Source organism: Mirounga leonina, unplaced genomic scaffold, assembly GCF_011800145.1.
Source record: "Mirounga leonina isolate KUSES-001 unplaced genomic scaffold, KU_Mleo_1.0 Mir_127, whole genome shotgun sequence".
Classification (NCBI taxonomy): Eukaryota; Metazoa; Chordata; class Mammalia; order Carnivora; family Phocidae; genus Mirounga; species Mirounga leonina.
The window spans coordinates 12,605,914-12,630,616 of record NW_023270316.1 but is presented as its reverse complement, the minus strand read 5'-3'; the positions used below and the strand labels follow the sequence as shown (position 1 = coordinate 12,630,616).

The window sequence follows — 24,703 nt, the reverse complement described above, 5'->3', positions numbered from 1 at the left end:
CCGCCGGTCTTCATTTATCTTTAATAATCTCATTTTTTTCCATCAACATATCACCTATTTCCATTTTTCACCATGGTTTAGACTGCAAACAGTTATTTCAGAGATGACTGGACACCAAAATAACTTAGCCTGTGCTGGGGTGGTAGGTCTACAGATGTTTTTCTTTTTTTATCTCCTTTTTTCCAGCATTCTCCAGATTAAAGAGTATGTACTGCTTTTGAGACCAAAAAAGGGAAAAAAGTTATTTACAAGAGAACACTGACACCGGCTTCTCAGTGTCTACGGGGTATTTGAGTCCCCAGGCAAGTCAATTTCTCTGGCCTCATCTCCTTCCACGTTCTTCACCACAATCCACAATCCAAATACAAATGTCACTGCATTCCCACACCAGGCTGGGGTCTGAACATCCATGCCTCCCTCATCTTGGAGGGGCCGCAAACTGCAAAGCCCTATGGCCGTGCAGCCTTCCCCAGCTTGCTCTGACATTCCGCACTGAGCTCCCCTGCCCTCCCCGCTCCCTGCTAGAGCAACCCAGTACTGCGATCACTCACTGAAGATGTAAATCACTGGGCATCAGGCCCAACTACAGCAATAACCAAATGCATGAATACAGAGAAACAGACACCGAACAGGGACAATTCCAATCCATTTGCTAACACACCATCGTAATAACCTTGCAAAGAAAGAAGAGCGGGGGGGAAAGATTAACAATCTTCAGCCAAGACCCTGCTCAGGTGTGGAATGCAAACGCTCCTTTGTGGGAGAGCAGTTATCTCCCGTGGCACCATCTTCAAAGTCTCAAGACTTCTTCAAATAAACCAAACTATCCTGCTTCACCTTAAAAATAATAGTAATAATGAAGGCTCTTAAGACATATGGACAATCAGGGTGCCTGGGTGGCTCAGTCGTTAAGCGTCTGCCTTCGGCTCAGGTCATGATCCCAGGGTCCTGGGATCGAGTCCCACATTGGGCTCCCTGCTCGACGGGAAGCCTGCTTCTCCCTCTCCCACTCCCCCTGCTTGTGTTCCTGCTCTTGCTGTCTCTCTCTCTGTCAAATAAATAAATAAAATCTTAAAAAAAAAAAGACATAGGGACAATCATGATCTAGTAATGCTGTGTTTAGATGAAGAACTGAGACCAACGTAAGATGCCCTTTATGTACAAACACTTCAGGACACCTAAGGAGTCTGGACAAATGACAAGGGGTCAAAGATACTGCTTTAAGAGGTCATTTCATTAAACAAGGTTCTAGACGTACATAAAACTAAGGCTTACATTCCCTTTGGTTCAGTAAGATGAGGATGCTAGTGAGGCAGGGGCATTCTAGCCTTACGCCAACCTGACCTTCCTTTGAAAATCAGTGAGTGTACCAAAAATGAGTATGATGGGAGCAAGGGGTCCTAACAATGGTAAAAGAATCTTAATGGAATGCAAAGACTAATGGGGCAAATGTCTGGATGGACACCTAAGGAAAAGAATGGAAAGGGCAACTGGAAAGAAGCCAAATACATTTGTGTATCAGGAGACCACAGTAACCACAATGCCCCCCCTCCAAGAGCACCTACGGCCCTGCCAGGCAAGCCTCTGAGAAGGGAGGCATGCACTAGAAGGATATCCACAAAGCAAATGCAGAAACAGTCCCTTTGTGACAAAAGCTGCTAGCCCAGAGCCACACCTAATGGCAGGGAACTAATGTCACTTCATCCCCAAGGCCCCAGACTCAGACGTAGACATCAGCCTTATCTGCACTTTCCACACCACCTGGGTCAACAAACCTGGGAAGCAAACTTCACATCAACATAATTTTTGCACATGATTTCCAGTTAAGAGGTGTTGAATGTGACCCGGGCAAGTGAAAGATTTAGCTTTTGACGTAGGCCAGAGAAAGAGGTATAGTTAAAGGTCAGTGAGAAGAGTGGCATACCTTTTCACGCTCCCCGACCAAGTGTGCACCCCCTGAGCTGGAGAGAGCGCCTTTAAATCTACCTAAGAAAAACACTGCAACACCTACTGATAGGATTCGAGTGTTCTGATCTTGACAAAACTCCAGGGGAAAAGGTGGCCAAGCCTTACGATGCAGGAAAATCTCCCCTGCTAGAGGCCACATCTTGGGCAAACATCCAGAGCAGCCCCCAAGGAGGAAGACGGACGGGAAGGGGAAGGTCAAGTGAGCTATCAAGTGAGCCGTTTAATCCTGAAAATAGAAGATCTGAATCCGGATTCACAAGCACCGTGGCTGAGCAGCTCATTTACTAGGAAGAGAGGAGAGTAATCAGTGCAAGGTCATCAGAGGAGTTCAGAAATGTGGATTCTAGTGCCTTCCAAAATCTCAATCTACAAACTCTGATAAACGGGCCTCAGCCTAAAATAAAGAGAAAGGACTGAACACAAAAGTTCCTGTCAAGTCCTAAAATGATAGCACCCCAACAGAAGTGGCTGCAGAGATTGTTCTGGAGATGACCCCTCACACAGGGCAGCACGCTAAACAAGCAACAAGCAAATGAAGACTGCACAGCTCTATCGCACTGGGGGCTGAGAACTCAACAGTCACCTTCGGGCCACGGCCACCAAGGCCATGGGGAGGACGAGGGCAGTCACGGCCGCCACGACAACTCAAAAGTGAGAGAGCCAGGTCCGTCTCTGCCACGTTAGCACAGGGACGCCGGCGACTCTGGTACCACATGGGCTCGTTCAACAGCTGCGGACCCACAATGGCGCCCTGGGGGCTGGAGGCAAGGCTACTCCGTGCTCCAGGTGCTGTGCTTCACGAGGTGGGAAGGGTACTGCAGACGGAGAAGATTCCCCTTTAGAAAGAGGAAACACCACCTGGCTTGTAAATGTATGTGAGTTCAATATTTGTTTGCCTAGAAACCGCTGGTTCAGAAGAGCCAATTCTCTGTGGACCGTGTGAAGATTACTCTGGGTACAATCTGAGAATGAGCAGTCTGCGGGGAGAGGGGAGTTAAGTCAGAGATTCCTGAGGCAGGGTCCCTAGGTTTTTTAGTCTATACTAATTAGTTTAAGAAGCTGAAGGGGGCACCTGGGTGGCTCACTTGGTTGAGTGTCCGACTCTTGGTTTCAGCTCAGGTCACGATCTCAGGGTCATGAGACCGAGCCCCAAACAGGGCTCCATGCTCAGCAGGAAGTCTGCTTGAGGATTCTCTCCCCGTCTCTCCGCCCCCTGTTCCTGAGTGCGAGAGTGTGCTGTGTGCTCTAAATAAATAAATAAATAAATGAATCAGGGGCGCCTGGGTGGCTCAGTCAGTTAAGCGTCTGCCTTCGGCTCAGGTCATGATCCCAGGGTCCTGGGATGGAGCCCCATGTCCCTGCTCAGCGGGGAGTCTGCTTCTCCCTCTCCTCCCCACCTGTGCGCTCTCTGTCACTATCTGTCTCTCTCAAATAAATAAAATCTCTAATAAATAAATCTTAAAAAAAAAAAAAAAACAAAGACGACGACGACGAAGACAAGGACAAAGACAAAAAAAGGTGAAGGCACCGGGGAAAAGAGAACCCAGGAAAAATTGGGAGAGTACAATGTATGACAGGTAAAAACAGTAGAAAAGAGGAATTATGGTTTGCCTCATGTTGGGAAGGAGCCTCTCAGAATAACGATCCTGAGATTTAAAAATAATGAGAGGAACAATCTGGCAATCAATAAAAGCATATTCTTTCCAGATTCTGGTCTTATATTTTTGTGGACTCGCCACTTCTTTTGTGGGACCCTCTTTCTCTGCCTGTCCCCGAAATATTGCTCAGAGTTCTGCCCAGGGTCCCCTTCCGTCATCCACACCACTCAGGCTCCGAGCACCACCTCTACAGGGGACAACCTCCCACCCCTCTCTGCGGACCCACACGCCCACGTGCCTCCACCTAGACGTCTCAGCAGGCCCGAACCCGTTCCTGTCTGGCCACCGTGGTCCTCTGTTCCTCCACACCCACCTCCCAATGTGCTCCTTCCCAGTGTTGCCCATCACCATCAGGCACACAGTGTTTAAGCTAAAAACCTCATCAACTGTGGGCTGGATAGATAAAGGACATTAAATGATGCAGCAGGGAGAGCTGAAGCCTGTTTTTAACCAAGGTCTGAGAGAACTGCCGTTATGTCCTACTTCAAGGAACTCGCTTCACTGCACTGGAAAAGCTGTAAGGATGAAGCAAAAGAGGACAAGCCCCTAGAGCCAGCGGACGTGAAGAGCCAGGTCTTACCTTTGAGTCGTAGGCTGACTGTTTAATGACCTCGGGCGCCATCCAGAAAGGGGTGCCCACGAAGGTATTCCTTTTTATCTGGGTATCCGTCAGCTGGCCCGCCACCCCGAAATCGGCCAGCTTCACCTCGCCGTGCTCAGAGAGCAGAACATTGGCAGCTGTGAAATAAAACCCGAGACGCCTCCTGACGTTATTCGCAGTGTGGTTCCACCCGTTCTCGCTCCGGGAACACGCGCGTCCTCCTGCCAGATCACGTGCTCGACAAGAGCAGGCACCAAAGGTACGCTTTTGGGGAGATCCCCCTGAAAGCCACCCCCACCCGAGGCATGTCGAAGGCTCTCTCCAAACACACGCAGGAGAACCTCCCTCGAGGAGAGACGTACCAGCTAAACTCCACTGCACGTTCCCATGAACACGAAGCCTTAGGACTTCAGAGGAATACGAGCAAGAGGTTTTCTTACCTTTAATATCTCTATGAATCTTCTTCTCCGAATGCAAATAATCAAGTCCTTTCAGTATTTCTCTTAATATGGTAGCAATCTGAGTCTCATCTAAAGGGCCAGGTTCTAACTAGTAAGAAAAGAATGATTAGTGTTACTTAAATGGTCATATTAATTTTTTAAAAAGATTTATTTATTTGAGAGACACAGAGAGAGAACATGAGCTGGGGGAGAGGGAGAGGGAGAAGCAGGCTTCCTGCTGAGCAGGGAGCCCGATGCGGGGCTCGATCCCAGGACCCTGACATCACGACCCGAGCCGAAGGCAGACGCTTAACCGATTGAGTCATCCAAGCGCCCCTTAAACGATCATCTTAGAAGTAGTTTGAGATGATAGAACAGGCACATGTTACATGGTCAAGATTAAAACCTAAAAACTTCTTCAGTCCCGAAGAGACATTTTGCCTAAGAATTAAAACCTCCCGAAAGGACGCCCCCCTGCCCAAGTAAAGAAAGCAGCAGGGAAGAAGACTTTGCAGAAGTCTTTGTTCCCGGGTCAACCGAGACACTGTTCGGGGGACACTACAAGAGCAGCGTGGCCTAACATTAACCAACAGGCCATCTCATTGCTAAACCATGTTGCATATTCAGTTTGAAGTCTGCCAGACAGCTCCGCCTGATCGAGCGACCGCTTCAGGGAGCACGGCTCCTTCTCAGCGAGATGCCAAGGCCATCCCCGGCATTCTCCTGCAGAACCGACTGAGCTAGTCCCTACAGATCCTTCCGACTCTGGCTGTCTGCTGCTGATCCTCACTGCGAGCCTCCCGATCCACCCCAGCTGGCTTTCTTCTGCTTCTAGCGCCCTCTGACACACAGTTTAATGGACTCTCTCCTCTCAGCAGAATACGGCTCCGTGCCAGGGGGATCTCCTTCTGCCTTGTTCACTGCAGAAACTTCCAGCGGCTGGAACAGCGCCTGACATGTAGCAGACACACCTGAAATCCACCACGTTTTAGGTTACCAAGCCTTCAACTGCACAAGCCCTACTACACTCCTAAGTCAGGGCACCCTGGAAGCAGACAGAACCTGAGAAATTATTTACACGTGGCTTTCAAACCAGAACCCAGCATTTCCTCACAGCGCCTTCTAGGGCTTCTATGGGGATCCTAGGAACATTATTTCAATGTATTCATTATTATCTTTCAAACTAAAACAAAACAAAACAAACAAACAACAAAAAAACACCAACAGATCGAGCACACTCACATGCATGCATTCAAAATAAAATATACGCCTATTTTACTCTAACATTCGTGGCTCTTAATAACTCAGCTATATTGGGGGCGCCTGGCTGGCTCAGTCGCAAGAGCATGTGACTCGATCCTGGGGTTGTGGGTTCAAGCCCACGTTGGGTGTAGAAATTAAAACAAAACTAAGCTATACGTATAGTGTCTATTACTATTCTTCATGCCAGATCCCATCTTTTGCTGCTCAAATAGCAGGTTAAAGGTATCAACTGCATTTTTTTTTTAAAAGTCAAAAAGGATCCAACACCAGGAAAGAGGAAGAGAAAGCTCCAAGGGACACACTCTGTAACAGCATTAGTCTATCTTCCTCCAGAGAGAGGCAGGCCCGTGCCCAGACAGCAGGACTGCGAAGTCCAAGCGTGGGACAGCCCCTCAGTGAGTCACAAAAAGCAGATCTATGTGAATTCCAAAGTGGAAGTTAATGACTCCTTCCAGTTGTGTCCTTTGATCTGTCTTATCCGCGGAGCCCAAGATTGACCTATATGCCATCCTGCAGACTAGGATTCTCGAGCTGGTCTGGAAGCCAACCATCTTCACCCTGGGGCAAAGTCACTTTCCTCTCTCGGGCCACCTCCAAATGTATAAAACGGCAAGAGGGGATCAGGCTTGCAGTTCTCCTGAGCTCCGACATGGACACCACCGCTACCTCAAAGGGCACGGTGGCAGAGGCCTGAGAAAGCACTCTCACACCCAGACAGCTCCCTACTACCTGCAACCACAACACCCCACTTCCCACCGGAGAATATCCAGGCAATTCTGTCTTTGTCTCCCATCCCCACCTGGAGCCGGCCTCCATGTGGAACCTTGATTCCAGAATGAAAAGCAAGCCCCCCTCCAAATTAACTACCAGACGTGGTCAAAAGGCAATGTTGGCTGAAGGAGGGTGGCCATCTTCCCGTCCCAGGCCACCGTGTCCTTAAGATTCAATGCAAGGAATCCAACCACTGCCTAAGAGCCTAAGCAAAAAGACCTGGTAACGACAATGCAGAGGGAAAAAGCGAAAAACAAAATCTGTACACCATACTTCAACATGCTTATGGCCAAGAATGCGGAGGGGTTACAGAGAGACAGCCGACTACCTCTGAACAGACTGGAACTTTAGACAGGTTTCATTCTGTTAGGGACTGAACTGCTGTGCCGACCCCACCACCGAAAATGCCAATGTTGGAAACCTACCACCCAATGTGATGGTTTTAGGAGGTGGAGCCTCCGGACGGTGATCAGATCATGTGTGTGAAGTTCTCACGAACAGGATTAGTGCCCGTATCAAGGAGAGGCCAGGGCGCTCGCTCTGGGGCTCTCTGCTCTCCCTCATGCAAGGATACAAGACGCCACCTACAAGCCAGGAAACGAGCCTCACGAGACACCAGATCTGCCCATGCCTTGACCTTGGACTTCCCAGCCTCCAGGACTGTGAGAAATAAATGTTTGTTGGTTAAGCCCCCGGTCCATTGTAACTTGCCATGGTAGCCCAAGCTATGTCAGTGACTGAGTACATGAAGAGAAAAGATGAATCTAGAGCGGAAAAGATGAAGAAAGAGCCAGCAAGATCTACATGCTCGAGGGGATGGCATGGCCCTCTCTGAACAAGGCACACCTGGTCACCTTTCCCTGCGTGGGCCCCGACGCGTGGGGCTCCTCCAAAGTCACATGTACACATATTAGCACTATGCGTCTTACTGGGGAGACATTCAATAAAAGCAAGGTTAATTTTTCAGAAAAATGCCCCAAATCCATATATTCAGTTACATGGTTATACAAATTTTTATACGCAACGATATTCCCATTCTTAAAATGTTTTATAAATAACAGACTCTCACAAAATAATCCTAATAGTTTTCAACATTCAAAAATAATTCTTGTCTCCTATTAACGCGTCCTCATCTTTGCAGGCTGGGGACAGGCCAACAGCAAGGGGACATAAGAAAGATACAATGAAGTCAGAAGTCAGAGGGATGGGAAGGACAGTGTGGGGCCACGGAAGGCCATTGGCTTTGCAGCTGGGCACAACGAGGTCCAAAGTCCAGCTCTATTTGCTAGCTGGGACACCCAACCTCTGAGCGTCTCCATTTGCTCCTCAATTAAAATGAAATGATGAGGGACGTCCAAAAAAGGATGCCTGGTTCTTATCAGGAGAGCCATTAATGTGGACGGTGGATGGCAGTTTGCTCGGACTGATACCACACGAGATTTTTTAAGTGGAGAGTTCTATACCTCCTTCCAATCGTAATGTCTAAAATTTCACAGACTTCAAAGCTCCAACGACAGTTGCCACTAAATAAATTACTGTGGCATTAAGAATGAATAAACCAGAGCACTGAGAGACTACAGCTTCTTCTCTGAAGGGCTCAGTGTTGGAGGAGAGCGTCCCGGCAAACAACGTCATGTGTGCCACAGAAGAGATGCACTCAGGGTAACAGTCAATCTAATTACCCAAAATGAGATTATTTCCTATATTCCTGTAGCATTTCCCAAAACAGTCAAAAATGAAAAGCTCTTGGGGCGCCTGGGTGGTTCAGTCGTTAAGCGTCTGCCTTCGGCTCAGGGCATGATCCCAGGGTCCTGGGATCGAGCCCCGCTTCGGGCTCCCTGCTCGGCGGGAAGCCTGCTTCTCCCTCTCCCTCTCCCCCTGCTTGTGTTCCCTGTTCTCACTGTGTCTGTCAAATAAATAAATAAAAATCTTTAAAAAAAATGAAAAGCTCTTTGTGTCATGTGTATATTTATGGAAAAGATGCAAAGCAAGTTACGAAATTTATCCGGCTGTTCTGTTGCTCTTCTCATTTTAATACAATTGTTGATACTGTATTAAATTTTTCCTTGAAATTTCCCTTTGAACACTACTTTGACTAATTGCTTTTATGGTTTATAACAGTATGTGCTATTTTAAAATTGGGTACATAATACTTTTAGAGATACGTAAGGTTTTAGAGGTTTACCTTCCCCCCAAGAAACTACTAACTGCTACTCCCGCTGTGAGAAAGGACTCTCCTTTTAACCAAAGGGCACTCTTTCCTTAGTGGATAAAATCTGTGTTAAGACTCCAACCACTAAAACACATGGGCTTCTTCTAGCAACCACTCTGAGGAGCAGTGAAAACTGCAGGCCCATCATCCTGACGATGGTCTGCCGGGCCATTCTAACACGAAAGTGACAGATGAGGCCTGTCCCAGAAACTACCACTGACCCCAAAGCCAGCCCTTCCAGGACAGGTAGGAAAAGAGTGCTGAGTACACTGATTTCACTGTGTAACCACCGTGGGGACAAGACGTCAACTGCTAAACAACTGTGTGAGTTTTTAAAAATTTGTTCTGCATATACTGTGCTTCTAGGACAACTTAAGCAATGCTTATGATTCACTGGTTATTCTAAGCATCTGGCCAGAAGCCAACATGCAGCCACGTTTTACCAAGAGCAGCAAGCTATAGACTGTGGCTCTGAGGTCAGCCCCTCGCTACCTTCCACTAGCTCGCTCGTGGACTGGCACAACAGGCCCAAGCCAGGTAGGAGACAAGACCCCGGGCTGGGCCCAGCTCCACCATCAAATGCACCGCAAGCACCAGCATGAAGAGAAACAGAAGTGCGCACCCCCGCCTGGCCTGACCACGGCTCCGATGGGTGACACCGCCCTGCATTCACACACTGCCTGCCCATCTTACTCCTGAAATCAAGTAAGTTTTAAAAGTCCTGATTCTAATTAGTTACGTTACATATTTTGGATACGTGCGTATTTTGGAAGCCAAGCTACTATCTGAAATGGGAAACAATAATGGGATCTCAGTTCCACAAAAGTTAAAACCAGTTTGGAAGGCAAGCTACCAAACTGTTATTAAGTAAGACGATGACAGGCAGAATCCTTCACGGCTTCTATGAATGAATTCACTGGCTTCCCAGGAAACTTGAGCAAAACTGGTTTCCAAAGTAGAACTAGCGGCGCCTGGGGGGCTCAGTCAGTTGAGCGTCCAACTCTTGGTTTCGGCTCAGGTCATGATCACAGGGTCATGGGATCCAGCCCCCTGTAGGGCTCTGCGCTCAGTGGGGAGTCTGCTGGAGAGTCTCTCCCTCTGCCCTCCCCCCATTCGCGCACGCTTTCTCTCTAAAATAAATCTTTAAAAATAAAAAGGAAAACTATAATTTTCAGTAATATTGTTACAAACAGATATTATAAGGAATATTTTGGTCCCCTTTTCATACAACTGAAAAGGGAAACACAAGTGGATAAAAACAGAATTACCTTTACAACCAAGATTTACTGAGAAGAACTTTGATGCGTATTTAGGCATTGGGGGGGGGGGGATACTTACAAGATCTAGTGCGGAGCCTCCACCAAGGTATTCCATTATTATCCACAATTTAGTGTCCTACAGAAACAAAAAGAGGGAAATTATTTTTAAAAAACAAAACCAGAAAAAAATTTAAACAATCTCAGGGGTTTTTTTTCCCCCACTGTTATTTTGGAACTGAAAATGTTCACAAATATGTAACAGCAAGAAAAGCGTGTGCAAGTGAGTCCCTTGCAGGAAAAGCCACCACGACATCGGTGGGCTTTCACGGCTTGTGCCGGCCTCCGTCAGACGCAGCATGTTCTGGACCTGTTGAACCAGAATCTCTGAAGAAGGGGGACCGGGCGTGGGGGGGCGCGGCGCCTTCCCCTTTCAAACTTCAGTCAGTGATCCTCAGGAACAGCTGGGTTTGGGAACCAGTCCCCAAAGCCCATCACCGGGCCAGCAGCGGTCACACACGGGTGGCATCGTCCCCCGCCAGGTGTCAGCCAGGAGGCGCCGGGGCAGGTCAGCACTCCCTGCAAGCTGACGGAAGGGGACGCTCCCGGGGGGGGACAGCAGTGCAGCCTTTCATCCGCCCCCTTGTTTCGTAGAAAGGCAGCCCATTTCCAACAGCCGCAAAGCACCACAGTTTTCAGGGAAGAGCAGGCCCCAGCCCAAGTCTTGACTTTGTCCTCACCAGCGTCCACTCTGTGTCTTTTCCCTTCGTCTCTCCTGAAACCACTCAGCTCCATGACTTCCAGAGCTCTTGTTTTAAACACAAACCCCAAAGTGATACTCCCCTGAAAACCAGGCAGCAAGCAAGCAAACCTCCGCCCTGTGCTCAGGGAGGGAGCACTCAGGGATGAGCCAGACCAGGCCTGGGGTCCTGACCCCTCACCTGAGGGATTCAGGGAGTTGTTTCCTCTCCAAGCTTCTGACCTAACCAAGTGCCCGGCCCACAGCAAGCAGGCAAGATCGACAACCAGTGACGTGGCTGCGCGTCACAGCTACTGGTGGTGAGTAACCCGTGAGTGTCACTGGGGCTGGGCGACCCGCCACACCCTGGTGTGCATGGATGCACTTAACAGCGGCAGGCTTCGTTACTAACTCAATCCCTTACACTAGCTGTAGTAGGCACGGAAAGAGCTCTCTGGCCCCTTCAGGGTGGAAGCGAGCCCTTCCGCTTCAGCGCAAGTCGGGAAAACCCTCCCCTGCTTCCCTCCCCTACACCCTGTGCAAACTTTTACTTCAGCAACCACTGGTCTGCGGTTCATTTTAGATTCACTTGTCTGTGTTTCCCACCAACAGCAAACTAAGTGCCTGGGGACAGTGTCCGGCACCGTCGGGCTCATTACCGTGCACTGTGGTCAAGGACCATATACTCGCTTCAGAGAGGCAATGATACACACCACATTTGTAAAATACAATCCTTGTAAAATTTCAAATAAATTCTGACATCCAGAGTCGATTCTATGATATTCTAAACAGTCCAAGTTTTACTGCATGGAGAACACTTTCTCAAGCTTTCAAATGCCCTCGACGTCTAGTACAACAAAGACAATTTCAGCAGAGACTGGACAGGGCACAGAAGCCTGAAATGATGTGTTTGGGATCCACCTTCTAGATACAAACATTTTACCCCCTCAGTAACCACCCAGTCATGGACACCTGCTCTGAACAGGTGCACTCACCCCGTCGTTCTGATTTCAAGAGAACTTCCCACCAGAAAGACTATTCTCTGACCTTCCTTCCATTTTGTAAACGAGCCCAATGCCAGGTAGACCTCCAGAGTCCCTGCTCCTGGAGAAATGTCTATGTTTCTCCTTCTAGGCATTCCAAAAGCATCCTGTCTGACAGAAATAAATTATTCCAGAGAAACAACCAATACCATTTTGGATAACACGGGAACTCTTAAATTCGTTTCCTATTAAAAACTTGGAACTTTACATTTCTATTCCCGTTCCCTTTGTCTTGGTGCTGACCCAGCAGAAACGAAGCTATGAGGCTGGGAAGAGGGGACACCAAGGACCTACTGGAGGGAAGGTACGGAGGGGAGGGCGCCCTGGTGCAGAGTGACCTCCACGGTGTGCCAGAGGCCGATCTTGCAGCCCGCGCTAAACATCTCAGACTCCCCCTAACAGTCAGTGAAGGGCAGCAGAGCAGATGCCCACTTTGGAGTAAACCCTGGATGTGGGTGGAAAAGGAGCCAGAGAGTAGTTACAGGCTCCTGCAGAGCCCATGGAGAGGTGGCGTGGCTGTGGTGTCATTGGGAGCCGCTGGGGAGGCAGAAGTGACGGGGCCTGGAGGTATCCAGGGAGTCAAGGTCACTTCCAGACGTGGCCTCGCTCAGATGGACATCGGGCATCGCCATCTACTGACAGGGAGCTCCGGGAAGAGGAGGTGGAAGGGGGACGACAAGTTTGGACAGGTGGATGAAGGTATCCACAGGTCATTCATGGAGCAAGAGTGAATCTCCTTTCTCTTTAAAAACAAAACAAAACAAAACACACACTTGTTTTAAAATAACCGATAGCTCGCACTAAATTGCAGTACGAATTCCCGACTCTGTCTTGGTGAAGCAGCCCCTTGCTCTCAGGTGCCCACTCGCCCTGCTCTCATCCCCACCCCTGCCCCCAGGATGCACCGAGCTCCAAAGCCCACCAGCCCCCGCACAGCTACTCCCCCAGCCACGAGATGTCCTGGCCGCCCTGCCCCGTGTGCGTCACAGCTCACAGGGCAGCTCCCCTGAGGACACGCACCCAGGGTATCCCCCTCCCTGCTCGGTCCACCAGGCCCAAACGTCTGTCCTCACTCTTCCTCCTGCCTCAGAGAACGAGGTCTGTCTCATCCTCTGTCCAAGAAGAGCCTGCCAACAGTGTTCTCTGTCCCCCCCACCCCCTTCCACCAGCAACCCCCAGTCCCATCACTGATGCCATCACTCGATCTGCCACCTTCCCTTCAACACTCATCCTCCTCCACAGCCCCAATCCTCTGTACTCAATCATTCTCTCCCTTTCTATAGGCTGACTCTCCCACCATGGTCCCGATGAGCCCTAAAAGCTCTGGGTTCTGCCTTTGCTCCTCCCTCTCCTAGCTAGAATTCCCGAACTATAACCCCAGCTGCTGGTTTCTTTCCCACCAAAAGGCAAGGGTGCTAGGAATAAACTCTGCCTATCTCCCAACCTGGATGAGGACAGAGATGCTATGAAAACCGGGAAGAGGGCGAAGGGACAGATCGTGGGATCTGGAGACACATAACCTGTGCACCATCAGGAACACACCTGCGGGCACCATCCCACCTCCCAGGCAGGACGCACGCACAACACAAGACGGGGAAGGTCTCTTACACTGGCCACGAGTCAGGATTCCGAGAAAGTTCTACCACCATGGATCCTAAAGCAAATGTTCATGAGGGAGTAAATGGATGAGCTGGGGAGAGCGTAGGACGGGCTCCTGCGTCAGGCTTTCTCATCCTCAGCACTGACATCTGAGGCCAGGGGAGGCTCCGCTGTCAAGGGGCTACCCTGAGCATGGGTGGGTGTAGAGCAGCATCCCTGGCCCTCTCCCCACTAGATGTCAGTAACATACCCCCAGTCCTGATCACCGGCAATGTCTCCAGGCATCACCGTGTCTTCTGGGGGCCAGAACCGTCCCCACCGAAAACCCCTGCACTACACGACCAACGTCGAAAAGCCTCAGGTTATCACGGGACCACCAGTGCTGAGACCTCACGCCCCCCTCCTCGCAGAGCTGCTGACACCCTTGTCACTTGCTCACTGCGAGACCGCCAAGCTTCGAGTTCCTCATCCATAAAAAGATGGTAATAATCTGCTTCTAAACCGCCAAGTTCAACTGACAATATAACGAGATCAAGAACGTGGAAGCACTTTGCGAAGTTCAAGGTACCAAACACACAAAAGTGCTATTAGCTTTATCAACATCATCACCCATAAATGCCTTCAAATAACCCAGTAAAACCAGAACAGCCCAATTAACAAGTTACTAAATAGTATTTCCCTGCATGGGAGTGTCTGAGCAACATAAAATCTGGAGCAATGATTCATACACATTCCACACTGGAATGGAAAAAAAAAAATTATTGCCCTACAAGCCTGAGGCAAGACTGTCTGACAAGGATGGTCTGGCTCGAGGGACACACTTGACCTGTCCTCGGTGACCTAGTGACCAAGCGCTGTCACTGCCCAGACGTGGAATCACGGCCCTCATAAAACCTTCCAAATCATGACTTGTGGGGCACTCTGAGAAAAATCAGAAGCGTTCTTAAAACAAGAATGATTTTAATCAGAATAATTCCATTTTTAAAACATCACGTCAAAAAACGTAAATTATAAGCGACCTTGTGATACAATTCTCTCATAAGTGAAAGAAAATGATTCCTTTATTTAATAAATTCACATTTCAAAATTTAAATGGTACCAAAATGTATACACTGAGAACCTTCCCTCTCACCCCTGGCCCCGGGCTATCCAGCCTCCATCCCCCAATTACCAACACATCTGGTGCAGCCTCAGAGAAAATAGTCTACACAAATACCTATAAGCTTTCTCCCCTGTCATGCAGATGGTATCATTCTAAGCACTGCTCTCTACCATACTTCTCCTTAGAACATTCTATATTTGTCCATAAAGAAATTCCTCTCTCTCTTTTTTTAACCATACCTAACCCATGCCATATGGACAACACTGAGTTGTTTCCAGTCTTTTGCTATTATGAGCCAAGTGTCAAGGAAGAACCTCACATGTTCTCATTTTGGAGAGTTCCTGGAAATCAAACTTAGGTTAAAGGAATCCACTTGAATTTTAACAAATAATAACAAATTACTCTTCAAAGAACCTGTCTCGGTTTGTACCACATACCACCTCCAGCAACGTAGGAGTGCTAATTTCCCCTTTCCTTCTCCAACAGTGTAACAAAACCTTTTCTTGTCATTGTCACGAGCTGAATTTCGTCCCCCTCCCAAATTCATATGCTTAAGTCCTAACCCCCAGTACCTCAAAATTAGTACAGCCGACCCTTGAACACCAAGGAATTAAGAGATGCTAACCCCCCACCCCCTCTGGCAGTCAGATCCACATATAACTTGCAACTCCTCAAAACTTAACTAGGAACAGCCTGCCGCTGATCAGAAGCCTTACCGAGAATATAAACAGCACAGTTTGCATGTTACATGTAATATACACAGCATTCTTATTACAATGTCTGGAGAAAAGGTTATTCGGGGAAAAAACATGGACAGAACTGTAAAAACTTTGCACCTGTAAGTGGACCTGTGCAGTTCAAAGGGTCACCTCTATTCGGAGACTGGGTCTTTAACGAGGTAATTAAGTTAAAACTCAAGTCATCAGGGTGGGCCCCTGATCCAGTGCCACTGGTATGCTTCTAGGGAAGGAGGACACAGGCACACACAGCGTGAAGACGGGAGAAGTCCGGCGTCTACCAGCCAGGAGAGGGGCCTCAGAGGGGGCCGGCCCCGCCGATGCCTTGACCTCCGACTTCCAGCCTCCAGAACTGTGAGGAAATAAATGTCGGCTGCTTAAGGCACCCAGACTGTCGTACTCTGTTACGGCAGCCCTAGAACATGAAGACCGAATCTGTAGGTAGGAAAAAAAAATGTCTCTCAGGGCGTTTCCTTCTCTGATCGTAGGCTGAACACCTTCATATAATGAAGAGCCGGGATTCCTTTCTTCTGTGAACCGTCATCTATTTAGATCCTTTGTCCCTTTTTCTACTGGCTTACCGGCCTTTGTTTAGAGGTAGAAACTTTTAACCTATTCGGGAAAATAGCCTCCTATCATAGGAGCCACAAACACAGCATTTTTTTCCTCATTTGGCTTTTGATTTTGCTTTTGGTAACTTCTGCTTGCAGAAATTAATTTGATGTCAACACATCAATAACATTACCACTTACAAACTTGCCCTGAATGGTTTGGAACCACTTCCTAAGAGCCTGGGATCGGTGAGCGAGCTGGTTCCCACACTCAGCACTCCCCACATTAACAAGCCCCAGGGGTTCCACGGACATCCCGAAAAAGGTTACAAGGCAAGTGAGACGGGGTGGACTCCACAGGGCTGACAAAGAACAAGATTTATACAGCAGGAATTCCAAAATGGAGTAAGTTCTGCTCTGCATCTGCACTGCATCCAGAGGCCTCCAGATCCATGACCCATAACAAAGGCTGAGCCCAAGAAGTATCAACAACACAGCAGGTTTTATTAAAACAATGCCAGGTCACAGCCTTAAAATATGTGCGGCGGTGGGGGGGGTGGGGGGTGCGGTGGAGATGCCTGCATGGCTCAGTCAGCATCCAACTCTTGATTTTGGCTCAGGTCATGATCTTAAGGTGCTGGGATGGAGCCCTGAGTTGAGCTCCGTGCTCAGTGGGGAGTCTGCTTGAAGATTCTCTCTCCCTCAGCCCCTCCTCCCCACGCATGCGTGTGTGCCCTCTCTCTCTCAAATAAAATCTTTAAAAAAAAAAAGAATATGGTTTCTAAAGCAAAGGCTACCATGGTAGAAGGGGAATCATTCACATCTAGAGAGGATGAAGGAGTCGAGTCATCCTGACGAGGACAGGGGAAGAGGAAAGTGAATCCAGGCTCCCCATTCCAGGCCCCAAGAGGAGGACAAAAGCGCTCCAATGCAAGGAAATTCTTCTAGTGCTGGAAACATGTATGAAGTAGGAGAAAGGCCCCTACACACAAAAATCAACTTAAAAAAAGTTGTGCTGGGGGCGCCTGGGTGGCTCAGTTGGTTAAGCGACTGCCTCCGGCTCAGGTCATGATCCTGGAGTCCCTGGATGGAGTCCCGCATTGGGCTCCCTGCTCGGCAGGGGGTCTGCTTCTCCCTCTGACCCTCCCCCCTCTCATGTGCTCTCTCTCATTCTCTCTCAAATAAATAAATAAAATCTTAAAAAAAAAAAAAAAAGAAGGGAAAAAAAGTTGTGCTGGAAACAGCACAAAGAAAAAAAATAACAAATCAACTAAAAATTATTGGACCAAATCCTAAGATCAAAGGAAAAAAAAAAAAATCTTCACTACAAATCAGCCAAAAATGATGCTGGAAACACTACATACAGGCATCCCTCATATTTTGTCCTTCACAGATATCGCAGTCTTTCCAACTGAAGGTCTGTGGCAACCCTGTGCTGAGTGAGTCTATTGATGCCATTTCACCAACAGCATTGGCTCCCTCCACGTCTGTGTGTCATATTTTGGCAATCTTCACAAAATTTCAAACTTTCTCATTATTATCTTATTTCTTATGGAGATCTGTGACCAGTGATCTTTGATGTTACTCCCGTCACTGGGGGCATCATCAGCCACGCCCATATAAGAGGAGGGGCGTAACAAGTAAATGTGGTCTGGTCTGGCAGTTCCACCAACTTGCCAGTCCCCTGTCCTCACCCCTCCCCCGCCTCCCTACTCTCTGAGACACAACAATATTGACATTAGGCCAATTAATAACCCTACGGCAGCCTCTCACTGTTCAAGTGATTAAAAGAGTCGACACGTCTCTCACTTTTAATCAAAAGCAAGAAATGATTAAGCTTATCAAAGAAGGCATGTCAAAAGCCAAGACAGCCTTAAAGCTTGGTCTCTTGTGCCAGTTAGCCAAGTTGTGAATGCAAAAGGAAACTTCCTGAAGGAAATTAAATGTTACTCCAGTGAATACATGAAAGATAAGAAAGGAAAACAGCCTTATGGCAGATTAGCAGTATGGAGAAAGTTTGAGCGGTCTGGATAGAAAATCAAAAGAGAAACAGTTCTATAAGCCAAAACCTCATCCAGAGCAAGGCCCTAACTCTCTTCAATTCGACAAAAGCTGAGAGCTGCAGAAGAAAAGTCTGAAGCTAGCAGAGAGGTAGGTTCATGAGGTTTAAGGAAAGAAGTCATCTCCGTAAGTAAAAGTACAAGGTGAAGCAGCAAGGGATGACGCAGAAATGCATCAAGTTACCCCAAAGTTTTGCTGAGATCATTAATGACGGCGGCTGCACTCAACAACAGATTCTCAATTTGGATGAAACAGCTTTCTGCTGGAAGGAGATGCCACACTGGACCCTCGCAGCTAGAGAGGAGAAGTCAATGCTGGCTACAAAGCTTCAAAGGCCAGGCTGGGTCTCTTGTTAGGGGCAAATGCAGCTGGTGGCTTGAAGGTGAAGCCAGCCAGTGCTCAGTGACTATTCTGGAAATCCTAGGGCCCTGAAGAATTTGCCAAATCTACTCTGCTGTCCGCTCTACATGAAACAACCAAACCTGAATGATATAGCACAACTATTTACAACATGGTTTACTTAATATTTTAAGCCCACTGTTGAGACATACTACTCACAACAAAGGATTCCTGTTAAAATATTACTGCTCACTGATGATGCACCTGGTCACCCAGGAGCTCTGGTGGAGATGTGCAATGAGATTCATAGCATCTTCCTGTTAACAACATCCACTCTGCAGCCCAAGGAGCAAAGAGTCATTCTGACTTTCAAGTCTTCTGATTTAATACATTTCATAAGACTATAGCTGCCATAGGTGGTGACCCCTCCGACAGGTCCGGGCAAAGTCACCTGAAAACCTTCTGGAAAGGATTCACCATTCTAGATGCCACCAAGAACATTCACGATTCATGGGAAAAGCTCAAAATTATCAACACGAACAGGACTTTGGAAAAAGTTGATTCCAACCCTCAGGGATGACATTGAGAGCTTCAAGACTTCAGGGTGGTGGAAACAGCAAGAGAACTAGAGCGAGAAGTGGACCTGAAGATGGGACTGATTCACTGCAATCTCATGACTTAACAGATGAGGAGATGCTCTTCATGGATGAGCAAAGAAACTGGTTTCTTGAGATGGGATCTACTCCCAGTGAAGATGCTGTGAAGACTGTTGAAATGACAGCAAAGGACTGAGAATATGACATGCACTTAGTTGATAAGGCAGCGACAGGGTTTGAGAGGACTGACTCCAACTGGGTAAAATACTATCAAACAGCATGGCACGCTACAGAGAAACTGCTCGCGAAAGGAAAAGTCAATCAATGCAGCAAACGTCAATGTTGTTTTAAGAAATTGCCAGAGCCACGCCAACCTGCAGCGACCGCCACCCTAAGCAGCCAGCAGCCATCAACGTGGAGGCAAGACCTTCCACCAGCAAAAGCGTTACAGCTTGCTCAAAGCCCAGACGATGGTTGGCATTTATCAGCAATAAAGTATTTTTTAATTACACTGCTTTTTTTAGACAAAGTGCTATTATTGCACACTTAGCAGACTACAGTATAAACACAACTTTTTTTTTTAAAGCATAACTTTTAGATGCACTTGAAAACCAAAAAATTCATTCGTCTCGTTTCATTATGCAGTACTGAGTTTACTGCAGTGGTCTGGAACCAAACAAACCCGCAGTATCTCTGAGGTCTGCCGATACAGAAAAACTATACAATACAGCCAAAGATTTACTCAGAGGAAAACTCACAGCGTAATATATTTTCATTACCAAGCCAAAAAAAAATAAAACTAAAAATAAAGAAATGTTAAGTGTTCAACTCACAAGCTAGGAAGGAAGGAAAAAGGAAACCTAAGAAAAGCGAAGCAAGGGCGCCTGGGTGGCTCGGTCGTTAAACGTCTGCCTTCGGCTCAGGTCATGATCCCAGGGTCCTGGGATTGAGACCCGCATCGGGTTCCCTGCTCTGCAGGAGGCCTGCTTCTCCCCTCTCCCACTCCCCCTGCTTGTGTTCCCTCTCTTGCTGTGTCTCTGTCACATAAATAAATAAAATCTTAAAAAAAAAAAAAAAAAGCAAAGCAAAAGTTAAAGATACATGCATAATGGAAAGTATTAAGATGAGAAATATAGCACTTTACATGACAACTTCCAGTTACTGTAATCAAGAAAAAAGAGGCAACACACTAATTTGCAAATATAGCAATAAAGAAAGAAAACTACACACAATTTTCCAAATACAAATAGAAAAGATCGCAATATTTCATGAATACTAAATTTGAAAATCCGGAATGAAACAGATAATTTCTTTGTAATGTATGAATTAAAATTTACTCAAGAAAGAACAAGAACTATAGGCAGAAAAGGAGTGGGGGGAAGAAATGCATCAATCACCTTCCTCTACAAACATCTACATATAGATAGATAGCAAGCAAGAAGGGCAAATGGTTTTGCCTTGGAGTAATTTCAAACCTTGGACGAACAGAATGTATTCTAGCACTATCCTGAGGGACAGGACTTTTCATGACATCAGCACATAATCCCAACACCTGCAAGAGGCAGCGTCGGGAAAGAGCGCGGCTCCCACTGAAGGGTGGGGCGCAGCCGGGAGGGTTGCTGTTGGCTAATGAGGGGCACTGGCCCCAAACGTGATTTCTAAAGAAAAAAGGTGCACTTGGAAATAAATGAAGGTTAGGTGTGAGTCTCCTTACATGTAAACTTTCATCTTACACTCTAATACCACCTGCCCTACCCCTACCAACTCTCGCCTGCCTGATCTGCAGAGCTCTCCTCCGTTACCTGCAGGAATTCCAGTGCTCCGGCGATTGCCTCCGGGTAGGGAGAACAAGGCTGCGGTCCCTTGGGCCCCCTCCCAGCCCTCTGACCACCAGGGACTGACTTGGCTGTGAGGTGGTGTTGCGTCAGGGCATTCAGTGAAGGAGGGGAGAGCCGAGTCGTCCCCACACTGGGGACAGGCACATTCTCCTGCGCAGGGGGCAGGCGCAGGCTCCCTTAGGAAGGAACTTCTAGTGTCTTCTCCTGGTCAAGGAGGTGGGGTCCCCACCACCATTTCACATTAGTGCAAAGCCAGGCACTTCATTAGGAGTGTCTCACTTGATTCTCCCGATAATCCTATCTACTCAGGTAATAATCCATCTTCTCTCGTTGTATAAACTGAGACGCCTGGCCAGTGGCAAGGAAGGAGAGCAGCTGGGGCGCCTATGGAGATATTCTGACGGAGTCAGACCCAGAACAGGAACCACTGTAATGGACGTCACAGACTCTCAGCAATTTCTAAAGGAATCCAGTGAGTAAAATACTTTCTAACGTCCCTGTCCATAACGTTTAACTGTTTAACTGGTTTCCTTTTATAAACCTGTGAATTCTAATCTGCCTGCTGGGAAAATACATCAATTTACAAAATGTTTGCCTGCAATTTAAGGGATTCGCATGCCCCACACTCCATCATGCCCAGTTTAAGAATCCTTGTTCTGATGCCCTTTAGTAAATTGGAAAGAACACTGGACAGTCCCTGAAGTGCTCATCTTTGGGCTTATGTCACGGGACTATCTCTTTCCAAAAGGGCGGTCTTATTTTTAGTAGGTAAGAGTCTCCCCAGAGCGGTACTGAGATGTTCCTCTCTTTACCATCAACACAAACCTGACATCGATACCAATCTGTTCATGGGAAGTTTCTGTGCTAAATGCTCATGAATAATAAGATGAATAAAACCACTCTGCTGACACAGAAAGACACAAAGTAGTCAGGGAAGTACATTCACAAATATTCTAAATCAGAGAAGAGAAGAGCAATAATAAAAAGAAATATGAAAAAAGTACCCTGGGAGGTAAAAGAGAAGGACCATTCCTCCCTCGCATCTATCCTAATAAAACAGCAAACCCTACTACAGTCAAGAACCATAAACTGCTAAGTTGAACAAGTTCCATGCCCCAATCTTGCTATGAATGGATTCCTTCTGCAAAGGAAACATTTCTAGTGATTACAAGATCATCCTTCAGCTCAGTGAAAACCTTAGTGGTCATGCAACATATGTCAGAAACACTCATCTCAAAAACCATAAAATCAAAAGAAGGGATGATGATTATTATTGAAGACGGTATTAATTCTTTGAGAAAGACCTAGCCCAAAGAGACGAAACCAAGTCAGAAAGTGAGTAAAGCTGAGAAAGACTAAAAACTGTGTTATTTTGCACATTTTTAAGGAAGTGCCTTTAGTGTTATAAACAATCTGTGGAATTGGTAGATTCACAAAAAACAAATGCTGTATTTTAAATGCAGAGGTGCAAATTCGTATTTGTATTTTATTGCCATTCACGGAGGTTAACCTGAAAGTAGGTGGCTTCTAATGCATAGCCCTGCGTGCAGCATGCAAAATCGGTGCTTGATCGTCCTGAGGACATGCTTCCGCTCTTTGCACCCTCTGCTCTCTTCCGTTCAAGCTTCTGGCTGCTTCACTAATTGGTATTTTCTGTACAGTTCTATTCCAGAACAGCTAGATACATGCACGCATTCTCCATTTATACTATGTTTGTAAATGATGAGCTACTGAAAACAGTCAGGCTGCACTTGGATCTGATACGCAAACCGCAGGCTCCCTCACGGAGCAGCGCAGGTCTCAGAGCTCAGGCCTGAGAGGGCACGAGACCCGGAGCGTGGGGCACAGACTCGTGCTTTCTGCCCCCCCCCCCCACATCCCCCCACAGCGTGAAGCACCGCAACCCCAGCTCTGTCTCTGCCCCAGTGAGGAAGACCCTGTTGCGTATGAAAATCCACAGAGCTCGATCACAGACTCCCAGTAGACAGCCGGCCTCGATGCTCTCTGGCTGACACCTGGCAAGCATCTTCCTCCCAGGCAGGATTCGATACAAGGACTGGTTCTAGCAGTCCGTTTTCCTTATTTTGAAGCAGATGTCTTTATTTACTCAAATGCCTAAACGTCACGCTGTGCTACATGAACTACTGAACCAGGAAAGAGTAGAGATTTACCTCCCTGGGAACGAGTCTTCCCTTTAATTACATTCCAAGCAGCCCCTCTTCGCGTAACCTAAGAAAGATCTGCGATAGCATGTATCATACCATTTTTTAGAAATTTACTCAGAAATATATGTTTTAGGGAAGAAAGCATATGGCATAATTATTTTATTTATATACCTCACCTGTGTTTAAATACTCCAGACGGAAGTTTAAATATGCAGAACATGTATGTTGAGACAAACAGAACAAGAAATACAATACTTATTTAATTTAACCAAATTTTTAGCCAAAAAACAGAGTTAAGTTTCTTTTTGTGAAATAAAATAGTTAGCCTAATTGGAATTTTAATTCATTCAACTTTCAGGAGAGAAAAACATAAAATGGAGCTGCCAAATGTCTTCAGGGACCTTCTTCAATTACACGAGGACAGTGTGTTCAGGAGAGAGAAAGGGATCCAGTCCCCATCCTCAGAAACATTTCAAAGCACATCTTTTATATTATCTTTGGCTCTGCGCCTCCAACTTTTCCCCCGTGATCTGATTGCAAAATGAAATGTATTCCTTTGTGACCTGAAAGCAAGATTTACTTTCAGATTTGTTCAATCCGCCCAAAAGAAAAGTTCTGGTTTTGCCCACGGTCACCCTGGTGTCTGATACCACGGACTCAACGGACCGTGTCTACTTTCCCCAGGACCGCAAGGACAGATCCTTGCAGACTGAAAATTACTCTCCCATAAAACAGATGGGCCCCGCCCTCTCCCGGGGGCTGTAGCTGTTCTGGGCCATAGCAGCCGATGCCTTCCAAATGGTAAAGCAGGGATGGGGCCCCCACCGCGTGCTGCCTGCAGAAGGGGAGGGACCCTGCTGCCCACAGAGGGCCCTTCAGCTGGACCTCCTTCGGCCGAACAACCGTACGGAGGGCAGGGGAACAAGGCCTCTGCCAGTGGGCGGGCAGCGAGCGAGTTCCCAAGAGGAGGAGCTCACATCCTCTCAACACCCATGATCTCCAAGCCTCGGTCTGACTGCACCGCAGACAGAGGGCAGGAGGCCACCGCGCGAGGGAAAAGCTGCCCCCAGCGCTGCAGGACCCAAAAGGCTGTTGAGCCAGTTCTCTGTGCGACCAGAAACCCCGAGACAGCAGCTAAAACAACTCCGGCTCCAGCAGGCTCAAACCCTCCGCGTCCCTAGGCCGGGCGCTGCCTGGGCCAGTACCAGGGTCTCCTCGGGGTCCGGATCAACAATTCGGCCCTTCTTGAAGAACACTGTGCCGCCTCCTCCACAACATAAAAAAATCCATTTTGCCAACATCTGGGAAATTACCACTCAAATCAGGTTTTTAAAGAGCTGTGCATCTGACCGTATGCACGAATTTCCTCCTTTTTTCCAGAGTCCACTTACTATATTCATGTACTTAAATGGAATCATAATCCCCAGAACCCATTTTCTTTAGAGAGTAAAGGAGATTCACCGAAGCCAACAAATAGCAAGAAGAGAAGAAGCATGGAAACAGGACAGATATTTGGAAGTAACTCGGAAATCAATTGTGTTTATAAATTTTTTTTTTAAAGATTTTATTTATTTATTTGAGAGAGAGAATGAGATAGAGAGAGCATGAGAGATGGGAGGGTCAGAGGGAGAAGCAGACTCCCTGCCGAGCAGGGAGCCCGATGCGGGACTCGATCCTGGGACTCCAGGATCATGACCCGAGCCGAAGGCAGTCGCTTAACCAACTGAGCCACCCAGGCGCCCGGAAATCAATTGTGTTTAAAAT

At 47.5% G+C, this 24,703-nt stretch overlaps 1 protein-coding gene across 2 annotated transcripts in view; it reads right to left on the bottom strand.

Annotated features, from left to right (window-relative positions):
• Window positions 1-24,703, bottom strand: part of STK24 (serine/threonine kinase 24) — a 110,129-nt gene that overhangs the window by 17,233 nt on the left and 68,193 nt on the right. For both annotated transcript variants that reach the window (XM_035003147.1, XM_035003148.1), the window contains exons 3-5: window positions 10,252-10,308; window positions 4,668-4,776; window positions 4,207-4,364 (exon numbers count right to left, since the gene is read on the bottom strand). In XM_035003147.1, the coding sequence (XP_034859038.1) occupies window positions 4,207-4,364; window positions 4,668-4,776; window positions 10,252-10,308 (324 nt within the window). The remainder of the gene's footprint in view (window positions 1-4,206; window positions 4,365-4,667; window positions 4,777-10,251; window positions 10,309-24,703) is intronic.